Source organism: Heterodontus francisci, chromosome 18 (genome assembly GCF_036365525.1).
Source record: "Heterodontus francisci isolate sHetFra1 chromosome 18, sHetFra1.hap1, whole genome shotgun sequence".
NCBI lineage: Eukaryota > Metazoa > Chordata > Chondrichthyes > Heterodontiformes > Heterodontidae > Heterodontus > Heterodontus francisci.
Window position 1 is genome coordinate 54,060,468 of NC_090388.1, and position 27,299 is coordinate 54,087,766.

General features: G+C 43.6%; 1 protein-coding gene across 1 annotated transcript in view; it reads left to right on the top strand.

The window, feature by feature from the left end:
- cacna2d4a (calcium channel, voltage-dependent, alpha 2/delta subunit 4a) overlaps positions 1 to 27,299 on the top strand; it is a 695,670-nt gene that overhangs the window by 29,578 nt on the left and 638,793 nt on the right. Inside the window, 1 exon segment of the mRNA XM_068051265.1 lies at positions 19,468 to 19,584. Coding sequence (XP_067907366.1) covers positions 19,468 to 19,584 — 117 coding nt within the window.

Below are 27,299 nucleotides of genomic sequence, written 5' to 3' on the forward strand. Positions count from 1 at the left end.
ACTTGTGACTGAGGAGAAGGCAGCTGGTGCTGCTGCTTCTGCTGCTCTTGGTGCTATTAGTGTTGCTGGTGCTGCTCCTCTTGTTCCTCATCAGAGGTCTGAGGTAGATTGCATAGGCTGCTCCCATGCTGCAGTGAAGACTGACGCCAGGGCAGTTCAGATGAAGGTGAATTGATGTCCAAGTAGTTGGAAATCACTGGTCAATCAGTAAAAGCACACTGTCAGAAGAAATACTGTGAGCACTAGCCTCTCACCTAGACATGGCTGTAGCTAGTCAGTTTTACTGGTTGAAAGCTTCTCAGCCTGAGAGTTTCACTGAACTAGCACTCCTCACTGTGCTGCTGCCTGGTTGAACATGGCAAGTTCCACACAGTTTGGAAACCCATGCGCTAGCTGTTAAATCCAGAATTAAGAGTGAGATCCTCAGTTAATTGGGATTTAAATATTGAATTTACTTACCATACAGCTCCACGGGGATTTCCGCTGTCCTGCAAACCCACCTGGGCTAAAGCGGAAGTGAGCGGAATCATGTTAGGCTCCTGACCCGACGCCACTTTTTGGGGCTTTAAACCCCTGCCCACACCTGAACCCAACCCCATTACCCCCACACCTTGGCAGTTAAAATTCTGCCTAGATCGATCTGGGGTTTCTTGCTACATAATCTGGGGATGATATCCAGGAACTCTGTAACTAAAATTTATAGACAAGGCTTTCTTCTGTTGATACACTGAAGAAAAAATGGAAATTGGGCAGATGGGGTAAAAATGAACTTGGTGTCATATAACAGCAGAAATGCGCACCCAAGCAGATATTCTTGCATTTCTGGTATCATGTACATCCCTTCAAAAATTACATATGCACTTATGATATCCCTAGCTCCAAAAAGAACTACCCTTCTTTGTAGAACCTCCTACAGTAGGACCTTCAAAGCTAAACACTGAAACAAAGTTCCTCTGCCTTATTGAGTAGCTGAAGCTATTTCTCCTCCTCACTATCAGGATAGTTTTACAAGTAAGTAACAACCAACCTTTTAAGAGCTGCTAGCTCTAAATAACTCATCCCTTAACCTTTGTGTACTCCCAGCACATCCTGAGCAGTGCACCATGCAATATCATGTAACTAGGCTGACCTTGCATTATAGCATGAATTTAACTCTCAGAACTACAGATGCATGCAGTTACCAACAACCGTCGTCCTGCCATCACTGCATAGGGACTGCATTATCATGCTTTATCGATTATGTTGGTTTGAAGCACTCACAGACATACCTGCCACTGGGTGCATTGATCACAAACCTGTATGGGAACCACCTGAGTTCCGTGCAGGCGTTGCCTCATGAGCCACTATGGGCCAGTTGTAATCATCTTGCTGCTTCTGCTGATATTCTTGGGGTTGAGTTTAGCTGCAGGGGAAGAAAAAAATATGGTGACTGAAAACAATGTCAAATGCAAGCAACCTACTTACCAATATTTAATTACAAAATAACCTTCACTGGCATGAAGCTTAATTCCTTATCTCCCAATAGTTTTGCAAGATCATGAATTTCTGCCCAATTTACAGCAGATTTTGATCCCCAGAGCAAAGCAGCAGCATCAGGTAGGAGCCAGGAGCAGTATTAAGGGTTGAACTGAGCAGCAAGAGTGCCATGTTGAACTGGAAAAAGAACAATGTGAGTATGGAAGGGAGAAGAAGAGTGCCAGTTTGAACATGGGAGGGAAGCAGAAGAGTGCATCAATGTTGGGGGATGGAGATAAGTACAGACAAGTTGGAGAAGAAGAGAACTTCTCTGAGCTGTGGGGAGGGAGGATAGGAGTAATTCCATGTTGCTGTTACAATTACAGAAGCAGTTTAGAAATAATTTAATAAGAAAATGCAATGTATAACTCCAATTTCTCAATAAGAAATGAGAGAAAATCCCTGCAATATTTCCAGAATCATTTATCATTATGCTGGGTATACCTGAAGCTTAGGTTATCGCCTATTGCATTTCAGTGTAACTACATTTCATGAGTCTATATTCAGGGCTTTTCATAAAATTTTATAGAATCAATGACACATTAACAGACCCTTAAGTCTAACTGGTCTATGTTGCTTATACTTCATACACGTCTCCTCCCAATGTTATTACCTCTTCCTATCCTGCCCCTGTATCCCCCTATTCCTTTCTCCCACACACACAAGCCTACCTCAATTGCAAAATTCCAGCTCCTTCAACCAGCAAGTTACACATTTTCACCACTCCGTATGTTCAGAAATTCCTCCTAAATTTTAATTTGATTTGTTAGTCACAAAATCATAAAGTCATTTAAGGCACAGATGGAGGCCATTTGGTCCATTGTGTCCATACCAGCTCTGCACGGAGCTATTCAGTCAATCCTACACCCCCCACTCGATCCCCGTAGCCCTGCAAGTCTATTTCCTTCAAGTGGCGATCTACTTTCCTTTTGAAGTCATTGATTGTCTCTGCATCCACCATCCTTGTGGGCAGCGAGTTCCAGATCATTACCACCCACTGTATAAAAATCTTTTTCCTCATAGTTCCCCTGCAGCTCATGCCCAAAACTTTCAATCTGTGTCCCCTGGTCCTTGTACCATTAGTTAATGGGAACAGTTTTTCCTTGTCTAACTTATCTAAGCTTGTTATAATCTTGTACATTTCTATTAAATCTCCCCTCAATCTCCTTTTGTCTAAGGAGAACAACCTCAGTTTTTCCAACCTAACCTTGTAACTAGAATCCTCCATCCCTGGAAGCATTCTAGTAAATCTCCTCTGCACCCTCTCAAGAACCCTCACATCCTTCCTAAAGTGTGGTGACTAGAACTGGACGCAGTACTCCAGCTGGGGCCAAACCAGAGCTTTATAAAGGTTCAGCATAACTTCCTGCTTTTGTACTCAATGCCTCTGTTTATGAAGCCCAAGATCCTATATGCTTTACTAACCACTCTCTCAATATGTCCTCCTACCCAGAGATTAATGCACATACACCCCCATGTCCTTCTGTTCCTGCACATTCTTTAGAACTGTGCCATTAAGTAAATATTGCCTTTCCATATTCCTTCTGCCAAAATGCATCACCTCACACTTGTCAGTATTAAATTCCATCTGCCACCTCTCTGCCCATTCTGCTAGCCTATCTATGCCCTGTTGCAGGCAGTTCATATCATCCTCACTGTTTGCCATACCTCCAAGTTTGGTGTCATTGGCAAACTTTGACATTCTACTCTGTATTCCAAGATACAAGTCATTTATATTTTGCAAAACAAATAGTGATCCCAGCACTGACCCTTGGGGAATACCACTGTCTACGATCCTCCAGTCTAAAAAAACAACTATTTACTACGACTCGCTGTTCTCTGTCCTTAAGCTAATTTTTTATCCAATTGGACACTGACCCTCCTATTCCATGAGCCTCAGTTATGTTAATCTGCCTTTTATGTGGTACCTTATCAAATGCTTTCTGAAAATCCATATAAACAATATCCACTGCATTCCCTTCACCAACCTTCTCTGTTACTTCATCAAAAAATTCAATTAGATTTATCAAGCGTGATCTGCCTTTTACAAAACCATGCTGGCTATCCTTCACCTCTCCAAGTGTGTGTTGATTTTTTCTGCGATTATTGTTTCTAAAACCTTACCCACTGCTGATGTTAAACCAACTGGCCTGTAGTTGCTAGGACTGTCCTTCCACCCTTTCTTGAATAAGGGTGTTGCATTTGCCTCTCTCCAATCCTCTGACATCTCCCCCGTATCCAGGAAAGATTGGAAGATTATGGCATACCCTTCTGCTATCTCCATCCCCACTTCCTTCAGCACCCTCGGATGCAAGCCATCTGAACCAGGTGACTTATCTACCCTGAGCATAGCCAGCCTTTTTAGTACTTCTACCATCTCAATTTTTACCCTATCCGTTGCCTCTACTTTCTTCTCATTGACTGATATTTTGTCAGATTCCACTTGCTTAGTGAATCCTGATATAAAGTACTCATTAAGCATATTAGCCATGCCCTCCGCCTCTGAGCATATGTTACCCTCTTTGTCCCAAATAGGCCCCACTCTACCTCTTATTAGTGTCTATCTTATATTTATTCTCCCTTTTGGACTCACCCACAAGTGGAAATGTTTTCTCCACATCTACATTATTGAACCCCTTCATAATTTTAAAAACCTTTCTCAGGAGTTCTTCTGGTCATCTCTTTTCTAGAGAAGTGAACACCAGCCGACGCCATCCTTCCTGATAGTTGAATACTTTGTGTTTTTGAGTTGTCAACTTATCCAATGCCATGCCAACTCTTTTTAAGCTTTAATCAACTTTTACTAGTTGCCTAGGCAGACATGTATGTAATGGCATTCCAAGAGGTAGCATGTAAATGATGAGGAGAGAGAGGCCAAGAATGAAGTTCTAGGGTACATTGGAGTTGGCTATGTGGACCAGGAAGGAGAAACTTTGGCAGTGATGCAGAGTCTGTGTGCGACAGATTTGAGCAGAACTCGGAACACAGCAGTACCACAGGTTACATTGAGAAAAAAATACATTGGAGTAGGGTGGAATGGTTGGGGTTAAGAGAGCTTTGGTTGCAGTCTCATGGGATGGTGTTCAGGCTGCTTTGACAATTTCTTTCAGATGAGATGTTAAACTGCCCTCTGAGATGGATGTAAAAAATTCCCATGGTGCTATTTGAAGAAGAGCAGGGGAGTTCTCCTGGTCTGCAGGTCTATATTTATTCCCCAACCAGGGTAGCTGAAACAGATTATCTGGCGATGTATCTCGTTTCTATTTGAGGGTCCTTTTTGTGAGCAAATTTACTTTCTACGGTAAAATAGTGACTACACTTCAAGAGCACTTAATTGACTGTAAAGCGCTTTGGGACAGGAAAGGCTCTATATAATTGCAATTCCTTTCATTTCCTCTATCTTTCTATTTTGTCTGACACCTACTAGTTCAATATTTTAATTTGAAAGTACTTTCCCTAGCGTGCAATTCTATTTTAATGGCATGGTGGCCCTATTCTTTTCATAAATGAATGAAAAATCAATGCTGTTTTCATTAATCTTGCATCATTTATATGAGTATGACCGGAATACATTGTACATTAAGCATTTGTAAGATTGAAATGTGAATTGCACCTTCATGTTTGGAAACAAAATACCATCTTCTTTGTCATTATAACTGACCCTTATTCAGTTTCTCACTCTTTTATGCCGAAAGTTGTTCTTCCCAGTCTGGAGTATCAGCTTTTCTGTTTTATCAGACATGCAGGGCATAAATTTAACCCCAAAAACAGGTTGGAGTGGGTTGGGTGGGAGGTTAAATGTTAAAGATCTGAAACGAAAACCTAACTGGCTTTGAACTTGCCCATTTCCTGTTTTAATGGAGGATTGAGGGCACTATTCTGCTCTCAGGAGGCAGGCCGGCTATTTAACAAGGTTTATATTTTTAACCCATGCTGGCCAGGTTTTCCAGGCCTCCAGAAACATGGCAGATAAAAGAAAGCATGAAGGACTAGACGACACACAAGCCGATACACGAAGTCACCAGTGAAGCAGACCTGAGATAAGACTGAGATAAGGTGTCTCCATGAGGCTAAGTACTCTTCCTCCAACAAGTCCTCAACGAGCCCCAAGCCTTCAGACGTGGGGGATGAGGAGAGGCAAAGGACATGCAATGTCCTGAAGAGGCAGAGGAGGCATGAGTTGAAGCATTGTCTATTGGCTCTTCGAAATGAGGTGCCAGAGCTTTCCAAGAATGTCAGTGCCTGAGAAGTGGTCATTTTGAGAAAAGCAGCAGAATATGTTAACAGGCTGAAGGCAGAGCAACAGAAATCAAATGCAGAGAGGGAAAAACTTCAGAAAGAACAGCAACAGATGAGACGCGAATTCCCCGAGCAAGAGTTGTCAAACCACCGAGATGATATATGTACTTTTGAGCCTCTATGCTTGTAAAGTTCATAACCTCTATCCATGTGTAAATAAGTTGATGTTATCTAATTTCATGTGTTTTCGCTTTTAGCATACGAGACTTATCTTTGGAACGAAGGGGAATGTTGTGTGATTGCCTTTCAGAGTGATGTCCCTTTAAAATCTTTGTATGCTAATAAGCTACGTGCCTGGATACAGTCATGTGACTGCAAGCCAGAGTCACTATGTAACTGTAACACCAAGAGGCCAGCCCTGTAAATAGTTAGCTCTGCACTGTATATACTTGTTAGCTGTAAATAAACCTGTTTGAGATCTTCAACCAACTGAATGCCACGAATCTCATTTATGTTGCATCAGGCAACATAAAAAGCTTTTCATTACAGTCTCAATTCCAATTTCCTGTCTGCTCCCATAACCCTTAACTCCTTTTGTCTATAATAAATCTACCTTACTCAGCCTTGAATAAATTCAATGACCCAGCCTCCACTGCTTTCTGGGGAAGAGAATTCCACAGACTAGTGACCCTTTGAGAAAAAAATTTCTCTTCACTCCATCTTAAAAGGGAGACCACTTCTTCTTAAACTGTGTTTCCAAGTTCTAGTCTCCCCGACAAAAGGATGCATCCTTCTGGTGTCCACTCTATCAATTCCCCTCAAGATCTTATATGTTTCAATAAGTTCATCTCTCATTCTTCTAAACTCCAATGGGTATAGGCCCAACATGTTCAACCTTTCTTTATACAATAAGCCCTTCATCCCTGGAATTCATTGAATGAACCTTCTCTGAACTGCTACTAACGCAATGATATCATTTTTCAAATAAGGAGATTAAAACTCGCCAACATCCTGTACAGCTGCAATAAAACTTCGCTACTTTTATACTCGATTCCCCTTGTAATAAATGCCAACATTCCATTTGCCTTCCTAATCACTTGCTGTACCTGCATACTAACCTTTTGTGATTCATGTACCAGGACACCCAGATCCCTCTGCACCACTGAGTTCTGCAATCTCTCTCCATTTAAATAGTATACAGCTTTTCTATTCTTCCTGCCAAAGTGGACAAGTTCACATTTTCTCACATTTTACTCCATCTGCCAAATTTTTGCCGACTCACTTAACCTATCTTTATCCTTTGTAGACTCTTTACCTCCTTTTGACATTCCGTGCTGGAGGAGGTCTGAGATTCCATCCTTGCCAGGTGCCCTTCCGTTCACTAGGTGGTCTATGGCCTTCTTGAAATCCAGGGATGAGGATTCTTCATCTAATGGAGAGTGTCAAGCGCAGACTGGGAGATGTCCATCCCACAGGAGTACAGCTCACCTCTGTTTACTTCTGTCAATGAGTACGTCACCATCTGCTGCCTTCAGGGGAGCACCTTTGATGATGGCAGGGCCAAGCACCCTCTTGATCCCTTCGCACATAGCTCATAGATTTCCTTTATTGCATGTAGTTTGGATTTCTTGACATAAGCTGATCCAGTGTTTGTTTGTGCAGTACCTCCCTCTCCTTTGCGCGGCTGTCTTGGTTACTTTCAGGTCATAGTGTCTTAGCTGTTAGGCTTATGTTGTGCATCGTGTAGGCTTTGTTTTTTGCATCAATAACAGATATAATTTCAGCTGAGCAGGTATCAAACCAGTCCTTGTAATGGGTTCCGCCTTTACCTAATGATGCTTCTGCTGCTTCATAGATGATTGAGCTTAGTGACTTCCAAGCTTCATCAATGCCAGCATTGGTGCTTCCCATTGAGGCTTTGGTGGGTAGCAAGTGTTCGAGCGACAGTACGAAGAGCTGGTATTTGGCATCAAAACTTATGCAAGGGATGTTGATGTGTGGCAGGTTGTCGTGTTCAGAGCTGGGGAACATTTGTCAGTGCACCTTCACTCTGCTGCTGATAAGAGAGTGGTCAATGTTGCAGTCTGCACTGTGGTAGGTCCGGGTGTGAAGAACACTGGGCAGATCACGTCTTCTTGTGATGACTAAGTCTAGTTGGTGCCAATACCCAGACTTTGGGTGATGCCATGATCCCTTGTGGTGATGTCTAGCCTGGAAGAAGGTGTTGGTGATGCAGAGTTCATTCAGGGCACAAAGCTCAAGAAGGCGTTGTCTGTTATCGTTGATTTTGCCCACCCCATGATAACTGAGGTACATTGACCATGAATCACTGTCTGCTCCAACCCATGAGTTGAAGCCATCCAGGATAAATAGCCTCTTACCATTTGGGAGGTTCCTCAGAACGTCAGTAAGGGAGTCATAGAAATGCTATTTATCTGAGATGCTGGCATTTAAAGTTGGTGCATGGATGCACATGATGTTGTCTGTGCCTCCATCAGATGATAGGCGCAGGAAGATGAGGCACTCCGAGGTTGCTACTGGTGGCTCAATTGACTGTGTCAGCCAGTTGCTCACTGTGAAGCATCCACTATGTTCAAGGCGATCTTTAGCACTTTTCCATGCCATTAAAAGGTGTAATTAGCCTCTTGAATCGAGCCTGTGTCGGCTAATCGACAATGTTGACACCAAGCTTGTGTACACTTGCTGTGGAGTGTGGGTTGTTGTTCAGTCCAGGGCACGTAGTCCTCACATTCCAGCTTCCAAGCTGAAAGGTTGCCTTTCTTTGTTTGTTGCATAGCCTAGGCATGGTTTTAGTAGGTTCAGACTTGCCTCACGTCCGCAACCTGCTCTCAACCTCGTAGGCTGGTGTCCAGAAGAAAGGGATATGTGATTGTTTGCTTTAAAAAAAAAGCTGCTGAATACAATGCAGCACTTAGTCTTGTCATAAGAAAAATTGTGTCTTCTTCCTTCATCTCAAAGTCTGTGGCAAACTTGGAACATTTCAGGTCTTTGCTTATATAAAACTGCAGTGCCCTTTGGTCCTGATTGGGAAGAAATGTTCAGTTTGTTTCCCAGAGCTCTGCGCCATGTTCTCTGCTTTGCCTGTTGGCCAGTGCCTGCGGACAACAGCATGGAAAATCCTGTGGTTCAATGTAATATTCAGTATAATATTAAATACTTTTCGTAGTTTTCATAACTTTTATAGTATTCATATTTCTTGTAGTATTCAGTAATTAAAATAATCATTGTTTATAATGCTACTCATTGTTTTCAGGAATTTGTGTAACATTCAATATGATATTCAGTGTAAGTTTGCTCATGATGTCAAGTGTTACTATTACCATATAAGTTGCAGCATAATATTGGAGTGGCCGGGGCCCCGACGACTGGCAGGAAAGCCAGGGCAAGCCCACCTCGGCCATTTGGGAGACCCTGCCAGATTTTCTAGCAATCTAGTAGATAATGAGCTGACATTGGGGCTCTGCCTTCAATCGGAGGGCCGGAAGTTCCTCAGTCCCAGCGGTGCCACTGGGAATGGTGGCCACTCCCAGGACTGCACCCAGCTGTGAGACTCATCAATGGACGCTGGCCTCACAGCAAGGTAAGTGGGGCCAGGGCTTGCTGAGCCCAGTCAGACAGGTTTTGGCAAGATGGGGGTGGTTGGTGAGGGAACGGGGGCCCTCCATGAGTCACAGAGTGCCCAAATAGGAGGGCCCCTTCCCTGAGTCCACAGGGAGGTCACCAGGGTTCACAAGATGGTTCCCCCACATGGCTGGTAAAATGCTAGTGGTGGCAGGATGAGGCCTTTCATTGGCCACTTAAGTGGCCCAATTGGCCTCCGGGAGGGAGGGCTGTCCTCCACCTTCACCACCGCTGGCAAAATGCCATGGCGGCACAAAGTGATAGGTAGGCCACCCTGCCCTCATTCGCCATTTTCCACCTTGCAGGCCCCATAAAATTCAGCCCCATATCTTAGTGAATGATAGCTGATATTTAGTGTAGTATTCATTTGATATTTATTATTCATTATGATTCTGCATGATATCTGTACTTTGAGATGGTCATTATTCAACAGTTAGAAAATTAAATGCATCCCAATGGGTACAGTATGCTTTAATAATTAACATAATATTTTGCAAAGCAGTTTGTATGTTTATTTTGCATTTACTATTTAAACAAATAGAGCTGTAATTATGCTGCTGTCCATACTATTATAAAGACACTCCTGATTTTCTGATGCGCATTATTGCCAATGTTACCAGGAATCCTGCATGTAAGATGAAATCAGTGCTGCTCTACTTTCAACAGTAGGGATTATGCAATATCTCTAAGCCTATAAGACCATATTAGTCAGGTATAGTTATCAATATATCCTGCAAACACGAAGAATAGAAACACAGACCATGAACAAAACAGTAAGATCTAGAACCTGGTTTAGTTGGGACTTTTTAAGAGGTGATGCACTGAAGGTTTAATGCTTTGTATAACAGTGTAAATTCATTATAGCTTCAAGTCCTAATTTAGTGCAATGTGAAGATCCCGGGACAATTAAACAAGGAAGGCTGTGCCCTCACACAAATCCAATAAAGTGAAACTGTTCATGTTTTTGACAGATCGACAGTCTGCTTTCATAATGACATGGCTGGTTGGTTAGAATCTTATTGCATCTGGCTGCTTGAGTCCACTTGCAGTCATTTAATTTTTTTTTACTAATTATGGTGATGTAGGTAATGAATTTCATGGAAGAGGGAGATTCAGAGGCAATGGGGGATTCTGCGGAGGCAGAAGTGGAAATTGTAGTTTTAGTGGCTCTGGAAAAATGGGTGGAGTAAGGTGTGCACTTAAATACAACCGGGTTGTTACAATAGTAACTTTATTCCCAGTGATATTAATCATACAAATACATAAGTGACTTGAACTTAGGAATTGGAAGTAGAAGTGTCCAAATTTATAAATGATACCAAATTGATGGGCTATAGTTCATAAAGTAGAAGACTGCAACAGAATAACAAAGAATAAGGAGGTCACTTGGAAGGTAAGAAACTGAATAGGGTATAGGAGCAAAGTTCTGCTAATACAGATTCATAAATTACTATAAGTAGCAATGCAAGTTGCTAAGGTCATAATGAGTACAAACAAATCACTGAGGATCGTGCCTAGAAAAAGAACATATAAAAGGGGGCTAATGTTAAAATTATATAGAATCTTGGTTACATGACATGTAGGGGTATCCTTGTTGGGCCTCTTCTCTCTCTTAAACAGTCCCTCGGGATCAAGGATGACGTGCTTCCACTCCGTTTTGATAGGTTCTGAGATGGCTAATAAGTCCATACATGATCTGCAGACTCTGCCATCTGAGGGGCAGGTGGTGCATGAAGGTTCAGGTAGATGAGTAGTTTGGAGGTTTGTACGCTCCCTCCGATACCTCGACTTCGCATGTTCTCAACGAAGTCCCTCAAGGTGCCTTCGTGAATGAGCTTTCTCCATCTAGGACAGTCACGAGTCAGGGACTCCCATGAGTTGACAAGGATGTTTGATCTCTTCAGGGATGCTTTGAGGACATCTCTAAAGCATTTTGTGATGGAAAAATCCATATGCCAAATGGAAAATGTTCTGTTGAATGAAACTGTGAGTGAGAACCTTTACTGGATATTATCACAAATTATCACCATGTCTCCGTTATAAAGACGTCTGCAAACGTGACATGAAATCGTGTGACATTGATCACAAGTCGTGGGAGTCAGTTGCCAGCATTCGCCAGAGCTGGCGGGCAGCCATAAAGACAGGGCTAAATTGTGGCGAGTCGAAGAGACTTAGTAGTTGGCAGGAAAAAAGACAGAGGCGCAAGGGGAGAGCCAACTGTGCAACAGCCCCAACAAACAAATTTCTCTGCAGCACCTGTGGAAGAGCCTGTCACTCCAGAATTGGCCTTTATAGCCACTCCAGGCGCTGCTTCACAAACCACTGACCACCTCCAGGCGCGTATCCATTGTCTCTCGAGATAAGGAGGCCCAAAAGAAGAATCACAAATAACTTTTTAAAAAGCAGACTCTTCCACAGGCACTGCAGATAAAATTGGTTGTCGGGGCTGTTACACATTTGGCTCTCTCCTTGTACTTCTGTCTTTTTTCCTGTCAACTGCTAAGTCTCTTTGACTCGCCACTCGCAGAACAGAACAGCTAAAGATGCCAAGCACAATTTGCATATGAGAAGACAAAGGCTGGTTGAGAGACAGAGGTAAATTATCCAGTCTAGCTAGAACAATGAGGGTACTCCCTGATTCAATTAATGAGAATGTTTTTTTCAATCATGGTGATCAAAAGCCATCGACATCCTTTGACTTTGAAAGAGACAAACCGTGCCCACCCCCCCACCCCCCACCAAGTATGTGTGAAGAACTTCAAACAACCTTCCAGAAACCTCTGCTTTCAAACAAAGAGGTGGTCACATGACAAACCTGCTGGTATAACACTGAATTGGTGAATTGTGCCATAGAAAGAAAAGAGAGATTGTAACTGAACTCCAAGAAGAAAGCACTTTTCTCTCTATCTCCCTTGCCAGCAAAGTCCCCGGGGAACCTCGGCTGCAGCTACTAATCCTCAAGACTGCAGGACCTTACAGACAACAATCAAGAGGATGGATAAAGCCTCTCTTTGACCTTCTGAAACCAGAGAAGAAAGCCTGAATTGTGCACATGGCCCCAGTAAGGACTTCAAGACTTTAACTTCAACAAAGGACATTGAAACTCAGTATTTGAATTCCATTTATTAAGGACTTTATTTCAACCTCCCAACTCTGCTTTTCCCCTCTGTATCTATTTGTGTGTGTGTGCCTCTTGTATGAATGTGAGCATGGATGCATTGCGTATTTTAGTAATTTCAATCGGTTTAGAGTAATAAGGTTAGTAAACTTACATCTTTCTTGTTTAAACTCAAGAAAACCTGTTGGTTAATTTGCAACAGTAATTAGAGGAGCAGGAGCAGGGGCTCACTGAGGTGGTACACTAAAATCACTGTGTTAAAAGATAAACCCTGTTGCAGTCAAACGGAGAAGGAACAAAAGGGAAGCCTGAGACCCCTTTCTCAGCTGGTCGTAACAGAAATTTGAGGGCTCTCGTCCGACATTGGACCCACAGACATACGAGAAATTTGAAGTGGGAAATCAAATTGATCCCAATCAAAGAAAAAAGATTTCAATACAGGTTTTCTTGTGATTTGTTTTGCTAGAATACTAACATGTCTGCATCTGAAGCCAGTCCCTCCCCAAGCCAGGGTGAATTAACTTGGGATAAGTTAAAGGCACTATCTATGCAAGAGTTGAGGAATATGGCTGGGCAGTGTGGGATCACTTTCTGTGCCAAAGCTAGGAAATCTGAAATCCTAAGACTTGTGGTCAACCATTTTTCACTCAAACTTGAAGCGTCAGAGACAGGGTTGGAGTCAGAATCAGACAAGGTAATATTAACAAAAATACAATTGTAGCAGAGGAAACTTGAATTGGAAGACAGGGAAAAAGAGAACGAGAGAGAGAAGAGAAAGAAAGAGAGAGACAGGAGGGAGAAAGAACTTTCCAGAAGGAGCAGGCGGAAAGGGAGCCACAGCAGCTTGAGTTAGCTAGGGGGTGACAGAGTAACCCCAGTGAAAGCATGGCCAGTATGGAGGTTACAATTAATTCAGGACCATTTGCTGAGCTTTTAAAATTCTCCCAATTGATCCCAAAGTTCAATGAGAGAGGCGTGGAAGCATTTTTTGTGACTTTTGAAAAGCTTGCAAGGCAGTTAAAATGGCCAGCCGAGAGCTGGACCCTCCTGCTACAAAGCAAGCTAACAGGAAAAGCCCACCAGGTTTACTCCCTGTTGCCAAAAAAAAGTTCATCAAATTATGAACTGACTAAAAATGCTATCCTCGGGGCATATGAGCTAGTACCGGAAGCCCACAGCCAGAAATTCCGAACCCTCCGGAAACAAGCTGATCAAACTTACCTGGAGTTTGAGCGAAGTAAGCAGCTGGCTTTTGACCAGTGGCCCTTAAAGTGCAGCCCACATATGAAAACCTCAGAGAGGTGATTCTTCTCCAGGAATTTAAAAACTCTCTCCCACTCCTCTATAAAGACCCATGTGGAGGAACAAAAAGCACAGAGCGAGGCAAGCCGCAGTTCTGGCTGATGAGTTTGCTCTCATACTCAAGTCGGTTCCCCAAGGGAAAACCTTTCCTAGTCACCCCCACAACACTGAAAAGGAAATGAGGTGGGAGGGTGATAGGCGCCCAAGCAGTCCTGGGAGAGAAAGAAAAGCAGGACACACAAGGGACCTTCCTCAAGGCAAAAGGGTAGTGCTGAAAGCAGGAAATGAAACCCAGAGACTTGTGTGCTTCCATTATAATAAGGCAGGTCACCTCAGAGCTGACTGCTGGAAACTACAAGGAAAGCCTGTGGGGTTAATCAGGGCACACCCGCCTGGTGCAGGAGAAGGGACCCTGATGGAAAGCACAGCAGTGCAAGCTGTGGCTCTAACTGCAACAGCAGTAAGACCCAGAAACAATACTGCTGTAGATGCAGGAAAATTTAATGAGATCCCTGAAGGCTATCAGGATTTTGTGTCCAAAGGGAAAGTAACCCCAGACCCCTCGTGTGGGGCAAGCAAGCCCATAGTCATAGTCAGGGATACAGGGGCCAACAGATACCTTTTGCTGGGAAAAGGCATGACCTTTCCCCCAGAGAGTGCAGTAAATGCGAGAATGATGGTAAATGGTATTGGAGGGCCGTGTACTCCTGTACCTTTACATCAGGTGCACTTGGAGAGCGACCTAGTTTCGGGACTGGTGACCGTAGGGATTGTCCCTAGTTTATCTGTGCACGGGGTTGACCTGCTCCTAGGTAATGATATGGCGGGGGCGAAGGTGGTAACTTCCCCAGTAGTGGTAAAGAGACCGAAGGAGTAGAGCATGGCTACCCAACCCGAACCCGACGGGACCCGACAACACGTGTCAGGTTCAGGTCGGGTTGCTCTTCCGGGTCCGGCATTCAGGCTCGGGTCGGGTCAGGTCGGACACACTCTATCATCACCTCCGGTACATGGCTCCAATCTTAATGTACTTTTTAAACAACCTTTCAAGTCAGTTTTTGTTGCTTATCTGCTCAAGCTTAAAAAGTGAAAAACGGAAGCTAGGTAAACTGAACATTCCGGTGGTCAGGTCAGGTCTGGTCGGGCGGGGGAAAAAATTAAAGGACTCGGGCCGGGGCGGACTCAGGTCGGATGTGGTTCTGTGGGGCTCGGGTCGGGTTTCATTTGCAGACCCTTTATGAAGGAGGTCAAACAGACACGGCAGTGGCAGGAGACGGTCCCCTGCATTTCCCCTGAATGTGTAGTGACTTGGGCCATGGCCAAACCAGCTGCCTCAGAGGTGCTACAGATAGATGACCAGACTGTCTGGTTATCTGAAACTTTCTTTGGAAAGTTACAAGACCCAGGGAATGGATTAAATGAATCTTCTCTAGTTGAGGCTCAGCAAGCCGACCCAGTATTAAGAGAATTATCACAGGCTGCCCAAACTGAAATTGAAGCAGAGGGAGTCCCTGATTGCTACTATGTAAAGGATGAGGTGCTGATGAGGAAATTGAGTTCTCCTCACAGACCTGAGGACAAAGAGTGGACAGTGGTTCACCAGTTAGTGGTGCCACAGATAACCATAGAGAAGTCTTAAGAATGGCCCATGAGCTTACAATGGCTGTACATGTCGGTGTACGAAAAACCAAAGCCCGCATAAGACAGCAGTTTCACTGGCCAAAATTCCACAAAGATGTAGTGGAGAACTGTAGAACTTGCCACATGTGCCAGGTTGTGAGAAAGTCCCAACCTGCAGTGAAATCTGCACCCCTAATTCCTGTACTGGTGTTTGGAGGACCCTCCAGCAGAGGGCAGGTGAACTGTAAGGGACCCCTGCTGAGAACAAAAGGGGACAGACAAGCTCAGGTCTGACAGAGAGTTAGAGAGAAAAGGGACAAAGAGTATAGGTTAAAAGAGGTCTGGGAGGATTCCCAAATGAAAACCCCTGCTGTCTGGTCAGCCCAACCCTGAAGTGTTGGGAAAATTAGACTCCACATTCCGCTACGTAAATGCAGACAAAACGAGCACCCTACCACGGCTTCCGACCACATTTACAGACACCTGCAGGGCCGAAGAAAGTCCCCAAGAGAGCAGAGAAACAGTGAGAGTGATGCCTCACCTAGTCGAAGTGCCACAGGGGAGTGCAGTGGAATCTGGACAAATACCTGTGAGCAGAAATGTCCCAGAGGACATGGAGGTGATTAACAAAGGGACCCTCGCCACAGTCAGGGGAAAAGGGAAACAACAATGCCCTGAAGTGAGCAGCACTTGCATGATTTGCCAGAACCTTGAAAGTGAGATCAGAGTAGATTCATCCACTGCAGACTCCCATGATCAGAGCTCAAGCCCAGAGCTAATTAAATCCAACAATCTCCCTGCAGACCCCAACCAGAACAAAGGCCCAGAGGAAATCTCAGACACCTCATATCGGCTTAAAACCAATGTATCACTCACTACTACCATGGGGAGAAACATTAACAAGGTACTGAAAACCAAAGGGTTAGAATCACATGTTGCAGAAATAACAGCTGAGGGGTAAAGCTTGTACACAAAGAAGAACTCACCTGAGACAATTATGGAAATTTGCAGGCATCAAACTCCCCCAAAAACCACATGTTTATTGGGATGCCCATTGCCAGCTTATCAGAAGCTGATACTAACACAACTTTAAACCCATTGGGCAACACCTAACCATTCAGACCCACCTCAAGGGAAAAGGGCAGTTTAAAACAGCACTACTGCAGAGAAAAGACAGGCTGCAACAATTTTAAGATTTCTGAATGGATGAGAATGAATGAGAGAAATGCATGTCTGTTTTCCTGTATTTTCTCTTTTTTTAAATCTTATAATGAAATGCTCCCCATTGTCACATTTCATTCGACGTTCTACGGAGGTGTGACGGAAAAGCCCACATGCCAAATGGAAAATATTAATTCCATCATATGAAACTTTGATTGAAAACTTTATATTGGACACTATCACAAATAACTTTTAAAAAAGCAGAACAGAACAGCTAAAGATGCCAAGCACAATTTGCATATGAGAAGACAAAGGCTGGCTGAGAGACAGAGGGAAATTATCCAGTCTAGCTAGAACAATGAGGGTACTCCCTGATTCAATTAATGAGAATGTTTTTTTCAATCATGGTGATCAAAAGCCATCGACACCCTTTGACTTTGAAAGAGACAAACCGCGCCCCCCCCCCCCACCAAGTATGTGTGAAGAACTTTGAATTCCAAACAACCTTCCAGAAACTTCTGCTTTGAAAAAAAGAGGTGGTCACATGACATACCTGCTGGTATAACACTGAATTGGTGAATTGTGCCTCAGAAAGAAAAGAAAGAGACTGTAACTGAACTCCAAGAAGAAAGCACCTCTCTCTCTGACTCCCTCCCAGCAAAGTCCCCGGGGAACTTCAGCTACAGCTACTAATCCTCAAGACTGCAGGACCTTACAGACAACAACCAAGAAGATGGATAAAGCTGGAAATACTCAGCAGGTCTGGCAGCATCTGTGGAGAGAGAAGCAGAGTTAATGTTTCATGTCAGTGACTCTTCTTCGGAACTTCTTCGGGTCACTGACCCGAAACGTTAACTCTGCTTCTCTCTCCACAGATGCTGCCAGACCTGCTGAGTATTTCCAACATTTCTTGTTTTTATTTCAGATTTCCAGCATCCGCAGTATTTTGCTTTTATTATAGATGGATAAAGCTTCTCCTTCGCCTTCCGAAACCAGAGAAGCAAGCCTGAATTGCGCACGTGGTCCCAGTGAGGACTTCAAAACTTTAACTTCAACAAAGGACATTGAAACTTAGTATTTGAATTCCATTTATTATGGACTTTACTTCAACCTCCCAACTCTACTTTTCCCCTCTGTATCTATTTGTGTGTGTGTGTGCCTGTCGTTTGAATGTGAACATGGATGCATCATGTATTTTAGTAATTTTAATCGGTTTAGAGTGATAAGCTTAATAAACTTACATCTTTCTTGTTTAAGCTCAAGAAAACCTGTCAGATTGGTTCATTTGCAATTGTAATTAGAAGAACAGGAGCAAGGGCTCACTAAGATGGTATACTAAAATCGCTGTGTTAAAAGATAAACCCAGTTGCGGTCAAACCAGAGAAGGGACAAAAGGGGAGCCTGAGACCCCTTCCTCACCTGGCCATAACAATTTCCACTGTCCTCCTGGGAGTGTCTTGTCACAACCAAGTTCTGAGTAGAACAGCTGCTTTGGGAGTCTGTTGTCAGACCTCATTATTATTATTATTTGGGAGAGCTTCCTGTACCTGTTGAACTTCCATAGCTCACTGATTTTAACAGGATGAACATCGGACTGCTTGGCCCACCAGCAGTGTTCCCACAAGGATACCTACTCTTGCTCCTATTTCTTATGATCTTATGATTTTATGGCACTTTCCTAGCTGATGAAAGACATCAGGAATTCACCAGCATACCACACCTCACATACCAATCCTGGTTATACTATAGCTCAAGTTTGCCTTCCATGGTTTTTTCAAACCCCAATTCTCCCTCTGCAGCGATTCCAGACCAGCAGCTTCTTTGCAGTACTGACAACTCCAGGACCACCCCTCAATTCAATCAAACCCAGGACCAGGCCCCAGTTCTACCAAAGCCAGAAAAATGCCTCATTGTTATCAAAAATCAGGATTTTTCCATTTCTACCAAAGCAACGTATTGCCCCCAAGTACAGTATACCAATATTTTCCTATTTGTTTTCATATTTGTTTCCAGAATGTAGGTACTGCGGGCATGGCCACATTTACAGCCCTTCCCTAACTGCCACAAGAAGGCATTATTGGGTCTTGTTGCACTGCTGCAGACTTTGTGGTGATGGTGCTCCCACACTGCTGTTAATTCAGGAATTACAGGATTTTGACCCAGTGACGGTGCAAAAACGTGATATATGATCAAAGTGTTGTATGACTTGGAAGTAATAATGTTACCATTACATGGGTGCTATTGCCCTTCTGCATACTATAGACCATGGGATGATAGGTTCTATCATAGTAAGCCATGTACTCACAGCAGTCAGAGGTGGAATGGGTAGGTATTGAATTAAATCCCACTCTTCTCCCCAGTATTGCAAAATGTTAGATATCTACTTCCAACTGGTACATGTTGCATCGACTTTGCTGTGTATTCTCATTTTTAAAAGTGCTAAGCCATAAAAATCAAATAAAAGGCCACTCATTTTCAGTTTTCACAGAATAAGGGATAGAGCTGTGTAAGTCAATCTGCAAAGCAGCAGTAAAAATCCTAATCTGTCAGTTAATAAATATGTAATTTGGCATATTCAGTCACTGTAAATCAGTGGTTTTCACGGTATTCCCTATAAAGCATATACACCTCTAAGTTTCAAAACAGTATACCCTTCTATGGAGCTGTGGATATGGCAAAAGGAGATTTAATAGTAAACTGAAAATGTGGCATTTTATGATATTTATTTAACATCCATGATTCTATTTCACATTCAATATTCCATGGGATCTACCTGGTGAATAGAGGCTTAGGAAATGTAGATGATTGTTGCCTTTTGGTTCACTGAAGTTTGTTGTAATCATTGCTGATATTTTTTTCTTCCTATCTAGAAATACGAAGATGTAGAATCCTTTATAAGGATTGAAGAAGTGGATGGCATGGAATTGGTAATGCAGTTTGGAAAGAAGATGAAAGAGATGTTAGGAAGGAAAGTTGAGGCAGTGAAGGTACAAACTAATTCACTCCACTCACACATTATCTGTAACCCACCAGTCTTTTCCTATCGATGTGGGCCTTTCAGATGTTGCATAATTCAATTCAAGGGGAAAGCAGGCAACTTGCCAATAAGCTCCTAAATAATTGTTATACTCAGGTTTGAAAGTTCTACCTCACATAATCTAGGCTGATGTTCCAAAGAATTAGTGCTGAATTGTTGAAGCTGCTGTCTTTTGGAATGAGATGTTACACAATGGTTAAATTCCATAGATTCCATGAATTATTCAAAGACGAGCTGGGAGTTTTCCCAGTGTCTTCTTTCAGCCATCAAAAACGTATTAACATTAATTATTATTGTTAGTATGATCTTGCTCTGCTCAAACTGGTTGTCATATTTGGCCACATAACAACAGTTCCTACATTTCAAAATTATTCTTTGTGAAGTGCTTTGAGTCATTTCTGAGTGATATGATAGGGCACTGTACAAATGCAAGTTCATTTTCTCACCTTTCAATTTTTTTCGCTCTTGTTAGATTAAATTACTGTATTCGTTTGTGGAATCTAAATTGGCCAAAAATAGCATAATTCTAAGTGGGGCGTCAGAAAACAAGACAGGGCCAAATACAGCAAAATTCTGCCACTTCTACTTCACATGAAACATTCCAGTGTTAGTGGGGATTGCTAAAAAGCACCTGCCCCAGACTGAAGAATGTGTGCAAATAACAGTGGGACAACATCTACCAGAAATCATGGACTTAACACATGACTGTCTGAAGCTAGTATGAGTGAATCAAGGTGGAAATGAGGCTTTTTATTGCCTGTGATTGTTCCTCAAATATTGCTCATTTATCTGGTATTTCTAGATCAACTTCATTTTGAAAACATTTTCGCAAAAGGGTATTGCCTAGCCCAAATGTTAATTTCTTCACAGAAACCATAGGTTCCTTATGGACTTCCTATTTACTCTTCGTGATGGAGGAAGAACAAGAACAGGAGAAAGATGATCAGAGGAAGGCACATCACATCAGATTGCACAGGAGGAGTAGATGTTCCAACAGACTTTCTTTCCATTCATTGAAATGGATGAAAAATTGCATGGGCTTCCTTACAAGCATCTGCTCCTCCCCACCAAATGTTGCATTCAATAGCCGCAATATCAGGAACAGGAAAATCTGCCCTGCATCTCCAGTCCAAACTAAAACCAGTGTAACTATTCCTAAAGGCTGTGTTTGCTGACAATGCAAACACTAGGTGGCGCAGTACTGAACATAAGGGCTAAAAAAAAGTTCTCCTGAATGTATTTTAAGAATTGTGTGCCCTCTTACACCTTTTTACAATGATTTTATCCTGGTTAATATTCGGGCAGTTGAAATCCCCTGCTATTATTACCCTATTGTTATGCACCGCTCAGCATTTTGCCTACATATTTGCTCCTCTATCTCTCTCTCTGATTGTTTGGTGATCACTTCCAGCAGTGTGATAGTCATTTTTTGTGTTCCTCAGCTCAACCCATATGACCTCATTTGATGAGTCTTCTAGCATATCATCCCTCCTCACAGCTGAGATTGTTTTTTTAACCAACGTTGTGAACCCCCTCCTTTTTTATTTCCCACTCTATCCCATCTGGAAACCTTGTAATCAAGAATGTTGAACTGCCATTCTAGCCCTTGTTACAAATTGGTGGCAAATGCCCTTGATGCAAATGGAAAGCGCCGACAACCGGCTCCCAACTAAACCTGAGTAGGCTGAGTAATTTAGATGTGCAGATATTCTCTGCTGTCTGCTAATCTCCTTGACATACCTTCTTTCATTATCATCTTTGCTCTCACTGTTCCTAAACATATCAAATTTATAATCCTTGTCCTCATCTTTAAATCCCTCCATAGCCTTGCTGTCCTTACCTGCTTACATCCCCACCTTTGCCATTCTGATCATGTGACTTGGACCTTTTGCAGATCTCCTTCTCTTCTACCAAGGCCTTCAGCTGTCTTAGCCCCACTATCAGGAGTTCACTGCCTAAATACCTTTGCTTCTCCACTTTTCTCTCCTCCTTTAAGAATCTTCTCAAATTTATTTTTCGACCAAGCTTTGTTTCCTAATCCTGCAAAAAGAGTTTAAGAGATTAAGAAGCAGATTTAAAAGCACAATTTGAAGGGTGATAATTGTAGGCATCCTGGACTTGGTATCCCAACAATTATATGCCTAGAACCTGATGAATTCTGAACTCCTTTCACCTTAATTCGTCACTATAGAACCATCTGAAGTTAGGGAGGCGGTGGCACAGTGGTATTGTCATTGGACTAGTAACCTAGAAACCTAGGGTATTGCTCTGGGGACATACGTTCGAATCCCACCAGAGCAGAAGGTGGAATTTGAATCCGATTAATAAATCTGGAATTAAAAGCTAGTCTAATGATGGCAATGAAACCATTGTCGATTGTTGTAAAAACCCATCAGGTTCACGAATGTCCTTTAGGGAAGGAAATCTGCTGTCCTTACCTGGTCTGGCCTACATGTGACTCCAGACCCACAGCAATGTGGTTGACTCTTACATGCCCTCTGAAATGGCCTAGCAAGCCATTCAGTTGTATCTAACCGCTATGAAGTCAATGAAACTGGACGGACCACCTGGCATTGACCTAGGCACTAGAAATGACAGTGACAAACCCAGCCTTGTTGACCCTGCATAGTCCTCCTTGCTAACATATGGGCGCTTGTGCCAAAGTTGAGAGAGCTGTCCCACAGACTAGTCAAGCAGCAGCCTGACATAGTCACACTCACGGAATCATACCTTACAGACAATGTCTCCCAGACACTGCCATCACCATCCCCGGGTATGTCTTGCCCCACTGGCAGGGAGTTGCCCTGGGAGATCACAACATCGAATCCAGACCCCATGAGGTCTGATGGCATCAGATCAAACATGGGCAAGGAAAGCTCCTGCTGATTACCACCTACTGCCCTCCCTCAGCTGATGAATCAGTACTCCTCCATGTTGATCACCACTTGGGAGAAGCATTGAGGGTGGCAAGGGTGCAGAATGTACTCTGGGTGGGGGACTTCAATGTCCATCATCAAGAGTGGCTCGGTAGCACTACACCTGGCTGAATTCTAAAGGACATAGCTGCTAGGCTGGCATGTGGCAAGCGGTGAGGGAACCAACAAGAAGGAAATATATACCTGACCTTGTCCGCACCAATCTGCCTGCTGCAGATACATCTGTCCTTGACAGTATTGGTAGGAGTGACCACCGCACAGTCCTTGTGGAGATGAAGTCCCGCCTTCACATTGTGTATACCGTCCATTGTGTTGTGTGACACTACCACTGTGCTAAATGGGATAGATTTCGAACAGATCTAGCAAAGCAAAACTGGGCATCCATGAGGTGCTGTGGGCCATCAGCAGCAACATAATTGTACTCGACCACAATCTGTAACCTCATGGCCCAGCATATTCCCCACTCTACCATTACCATCAAGCCAGGAGACCCAACCCTGGTTCAATGAAGAGTGCAGGAGGGCATGCCAGGAGCAGCACCAGGCATACTTCAAAATGAGGTGTCAACCTGGTAAAGCAACAACACAGGACTATTTGCATAAGCAGCATGTGATAGACAGAGCAAAGCGATCCCATAACCAATGAACCAGATCTAAGGTCTGCAGTCCTGCCACATCCAGCCGTGAATGGTGGTGGACAATTAAACAACTAACTGGAGGAGGTGGCTCCATAAATATCCCCATCCTCAATGATGGGGGAGCCCAGCAGTTCAAGAAGGCAGCTCACCACCACCTTCCTAAGGGCAATTAGGGATGGGCAATAAATGCTGGCCTAGCCAGCGATGCCCACATCCATTTGATTAGTGAAAATAACTAAATAAACAGCCAGATTAAGTCTAAGAGTAAATGGTGCCTAAATTTGGCACACTGAACTGTTTTACATCACCCAACAAGAACAACAATTTACATTTATGCAGTGCCTTTACTGCAGTAAAACTTCTCAAGGTGCTTTACAGGAGTGCTATTAAACAAAATTTGACAATATTTGATCCCCATTGTGGATTGAGTTTGCGTTTACCTTGCCAATCCTCAGTTGAGATATCCTCAAGTTATGAGAATGAATTAATCCTTTCTTGTCTAATTGTCAACAAGAACTTGTGTTTGCATGGCACCTTTAACATCGTAAAAAATCCCAAGGTGCTTCACAGGAGCAATATAAATCAAAATATGACACCAAGCTACATAAGACATTATGGCAGATGACCAAAAGTTGGCCAAAGGAGTAGGTTTTAAGGAGCATCTTAAAGGAGAAAAGCGAGGTAGAAAGGCAGAGAGGTTCAGGGAGGGAATTCCAGAGGTTAAAGCCACGGCAGCTGAAGGCACAGGCAACCAATGGTGGAACAATTAAAATCAAGGATGCTCAGGAGGCCAAAATAAGAGGAGTGCAGATATCTTGGAGAGTTGTCAGGCTGGATGAGATTACAGAGGTAGGGAGGGATGAGACCTTGGAAGGATTTGAAAACATGAATGAGGAATTTAAAATTGAGGTGTTACATAACCGGGAGCCAATGTAGGTCAGCAAACACAGGGATGTTTGGTGAATAGGATGTGGTGGAAGTTGGACACAAGCAGCAGAATTTTGGATGACCTCAACCTTACGGAGGGTAGAATGTGGGAGGCTGGCCTGGAGTGAGTTGGAATAGTCAAGTCTAGAGGTAACAAAGACATGGATGATGGTTTCAGCATCAGATGAGCTGAGGCAAGGATGGTGTTGGGTGATGTTGTAGAGTGGAAATAGGCGGTCTTAGTGGTGATGCAAACATGTGATTGACGGCTCATTTTGTGGTCAAAAATGAGACCAAGGTCACGAACAGTCTGGTTCAGCCTTAGGCATTTGCCAGGGAGAAGGATGAACTCAGTGGCCACGGAATGGAGTTTGTGGCAGGCTCTGAAGACAATGGTTTTTGTCCTCCCAATATTTAGCGGGAGAAAATTTCTGCTCATCCAGTACTGGATGTTGGAAAAGCAGTATGACAATTTAGAGATAACGGAAGGTTGAGAGAGGTGGTGATGAGGTTGAACTGGGTATCCTCAGCATACATGTTGAAACTGGTGCTGTGTTTTTGCTTGATGTCTCCGCGTGGCATCATGTAGATGAGAAATGGAAGGGGGCCGAGGATAGATCCTTGGGGCTCACCAGAGGTAAAGGTGTGGGAGTGGGAAGAGAAACCATTGCAGGTGATTCTCTGGGAGTGATTAGATGGATAAGAATGAAAACAGACTAGTGCAGTCCCACCCAGTTGGACTTGGGTGGAGAGGCTTTGGAGGAGGATGGTATAGTCAAAGAAGAGGTCAGATAACAAGTCATGCACTCACAATTATTTATTGATTGTAGGAACATAATTATCACTATTTAATCTTAAAGATTAAGTATATAAATAATTAATAGCTTTAAATAGTTGTAGACAGTATCACCTCACAAAGTGAGTATCAAATAATTAATAAACAGATTTATTTAAAATGAATAACAGAGCTGGTAAAAGCAATTCAGTAATGTCACTGTAATTCAGCATTATCTAGATCAGTCATTATTAAATTACAGCTGAGTTCAGTGTCAGAGATGGATATAAATTGGTGATATTAATCCATGATGAACTGATAAATTAACAATGACATTCACTTATATTACTCCCTTAACATAGTAAAATATCCAAAGGCACTTCACAGGAGCATGATCAGTCAAAAATTGACACTGAGCCAAGAAAGCTTCGGAGAGATTAGGAGAGCTTTATTACAGAGGTATGTTTAAAGAGTGTCTGAAAGGAGGAGAGGGATGAGGAGAGGTTTAGGGAGGGAATTCTTGAGCTATGGCCGAACCAGAGACAACCAGGAGAGCAGGCATGTGGCTATGCCAGAGTAGTGGGATTCCCAATGGTACAGGGAGCCATCAACTGCACACAGGTGGCCCAGTGAGCCTCACATGGCAGTGGGGAATGGTATAGGAACCGCAAAGGTTTCCACTTCATTAATGTGCAGTTGGTGTGTGACAATTCCTGGACCATCATGTTGGTGAACACCTGCTATCCTGGCAGCAGTCATGCCTCCTTCATCCTGAGGCGGTCTTCCATTCCCGCTGCCACCACCACAAAGAACCACAGGCTGGCTTTTTGGAGACAAGAGATACCCCCTATACATATGCTCATGACTCCCCTCCATCACCTGACCACACAGGCATAATGCATTTACAGCAAGAGCCATACTGCCACCAGGAACATTGTGGAGTAGACTTTCTGCACTCTCAAGCAACAGCTCAGCTGTCTGGACTGCTCTGAGGAAGCTCTACAATACCTGTCAGAGCATGTTTCCAAGTTTGTGGTGGTCTGTTGCATCCACCACAACCTCACTATTATGAGGGCACAGTCCTTGCCACCAGGCATACAAAGACCACCTTGCGGGGAGGAGGAGGAAGTGGAAGAGCAAGCAAGGATCCCTTCATTCCAGACAGGCTGTCTGTGAGCACCAACTGAGATTTAGGTTTCCTTCGGACATCATCCCATCACCACCATTGATCCACAGTTCCACACCTTTCCATCCACTTGCTACATCCTCTTGGCTAAAATCCTGCAATAAAAGCCACCAACAAAAATCCATTCCATAACAACTTTATCCAACAGCATCCAATAATGCATACAAAAATAAACTATGCATCCTTGTGCTTTCTCTTAATGTCTGTTGGAGCTGTGGCTGACAAGTGCCTTGGTCCTGATGGACTTCATCCGTGAGTCTTTGGAATTCTCTTCCTCAAAAGGTGGTGGAAGCAGAGTCTTTGAATATTTTTGAAGCAGAGGTAGATAGATTTTTGATAAGCAAGGGGATGTAAGGTTATCGGGGGTAGGTGGAAATGTAGAGTAATCAGTTCAGCCATGAACTTATTGAATGGCGGAGCAGTCTCCAAGGGCCGAGTGGCCTACTCCCGCTCCTAATTCATATGTTCGTATGTCTGTCTTGCAGGTCCCTTTTCTGGCCGCAGTGCCCCTATGCAGTGCTACCCCAATGGCCACAGCATGGTTGGTGGAAGGCTGTTGACTTTCACTGGTGGAAACTGCAGATGGCCTTGCAGGACGCTCTTGAGCAGCCTAGGTGTAGTGGGCCCAGCTTCAGAATGCACCACCTCGGCTTAGGTAGCAGCAGTCTGGGCTGGAAAGAAGGTACCAGCCCTTCGCTTTGCAAGCTGGAACGTCAGAACTATGTGTCCTGGCCTGTCGGAAGACCTTACACAAATCAACGATTCTCGGAAGACCGCCATCATTAACAACGAGCTCAGTAGATTCAATGTGGACATTGCAGCACTTCAGGAGACTCGCCTCCCCGCGAGTGGCTCTCTAGCAGAGCAAGACTACACCTTCTTCTGGCAGAGCAGGGATCCTGAAGAACCAAGACAGCATGGAGTGGGCTTCGCCATCAGAAACTCCTTGCTCAGCATGATAGAGCCTCCCTCAAATGGCTCGGAACGCATACTGTCCATCCGACTGCTCACCACCTCTGGTCCAGTACACCTACTCAGCATCTATGCTCCAACACTCTGCTCCGCACCTGAAGCTAAAGACCAGTTCTATGAACAACTCCATAACATCATTAGCAGCATCCCCAACACCGAACACCTATTCCTGCTGGGGGACTTTAATGCCAGGGTTGGGGCCGACCGTGACTCATGGCCCTCCTGCCTTGGG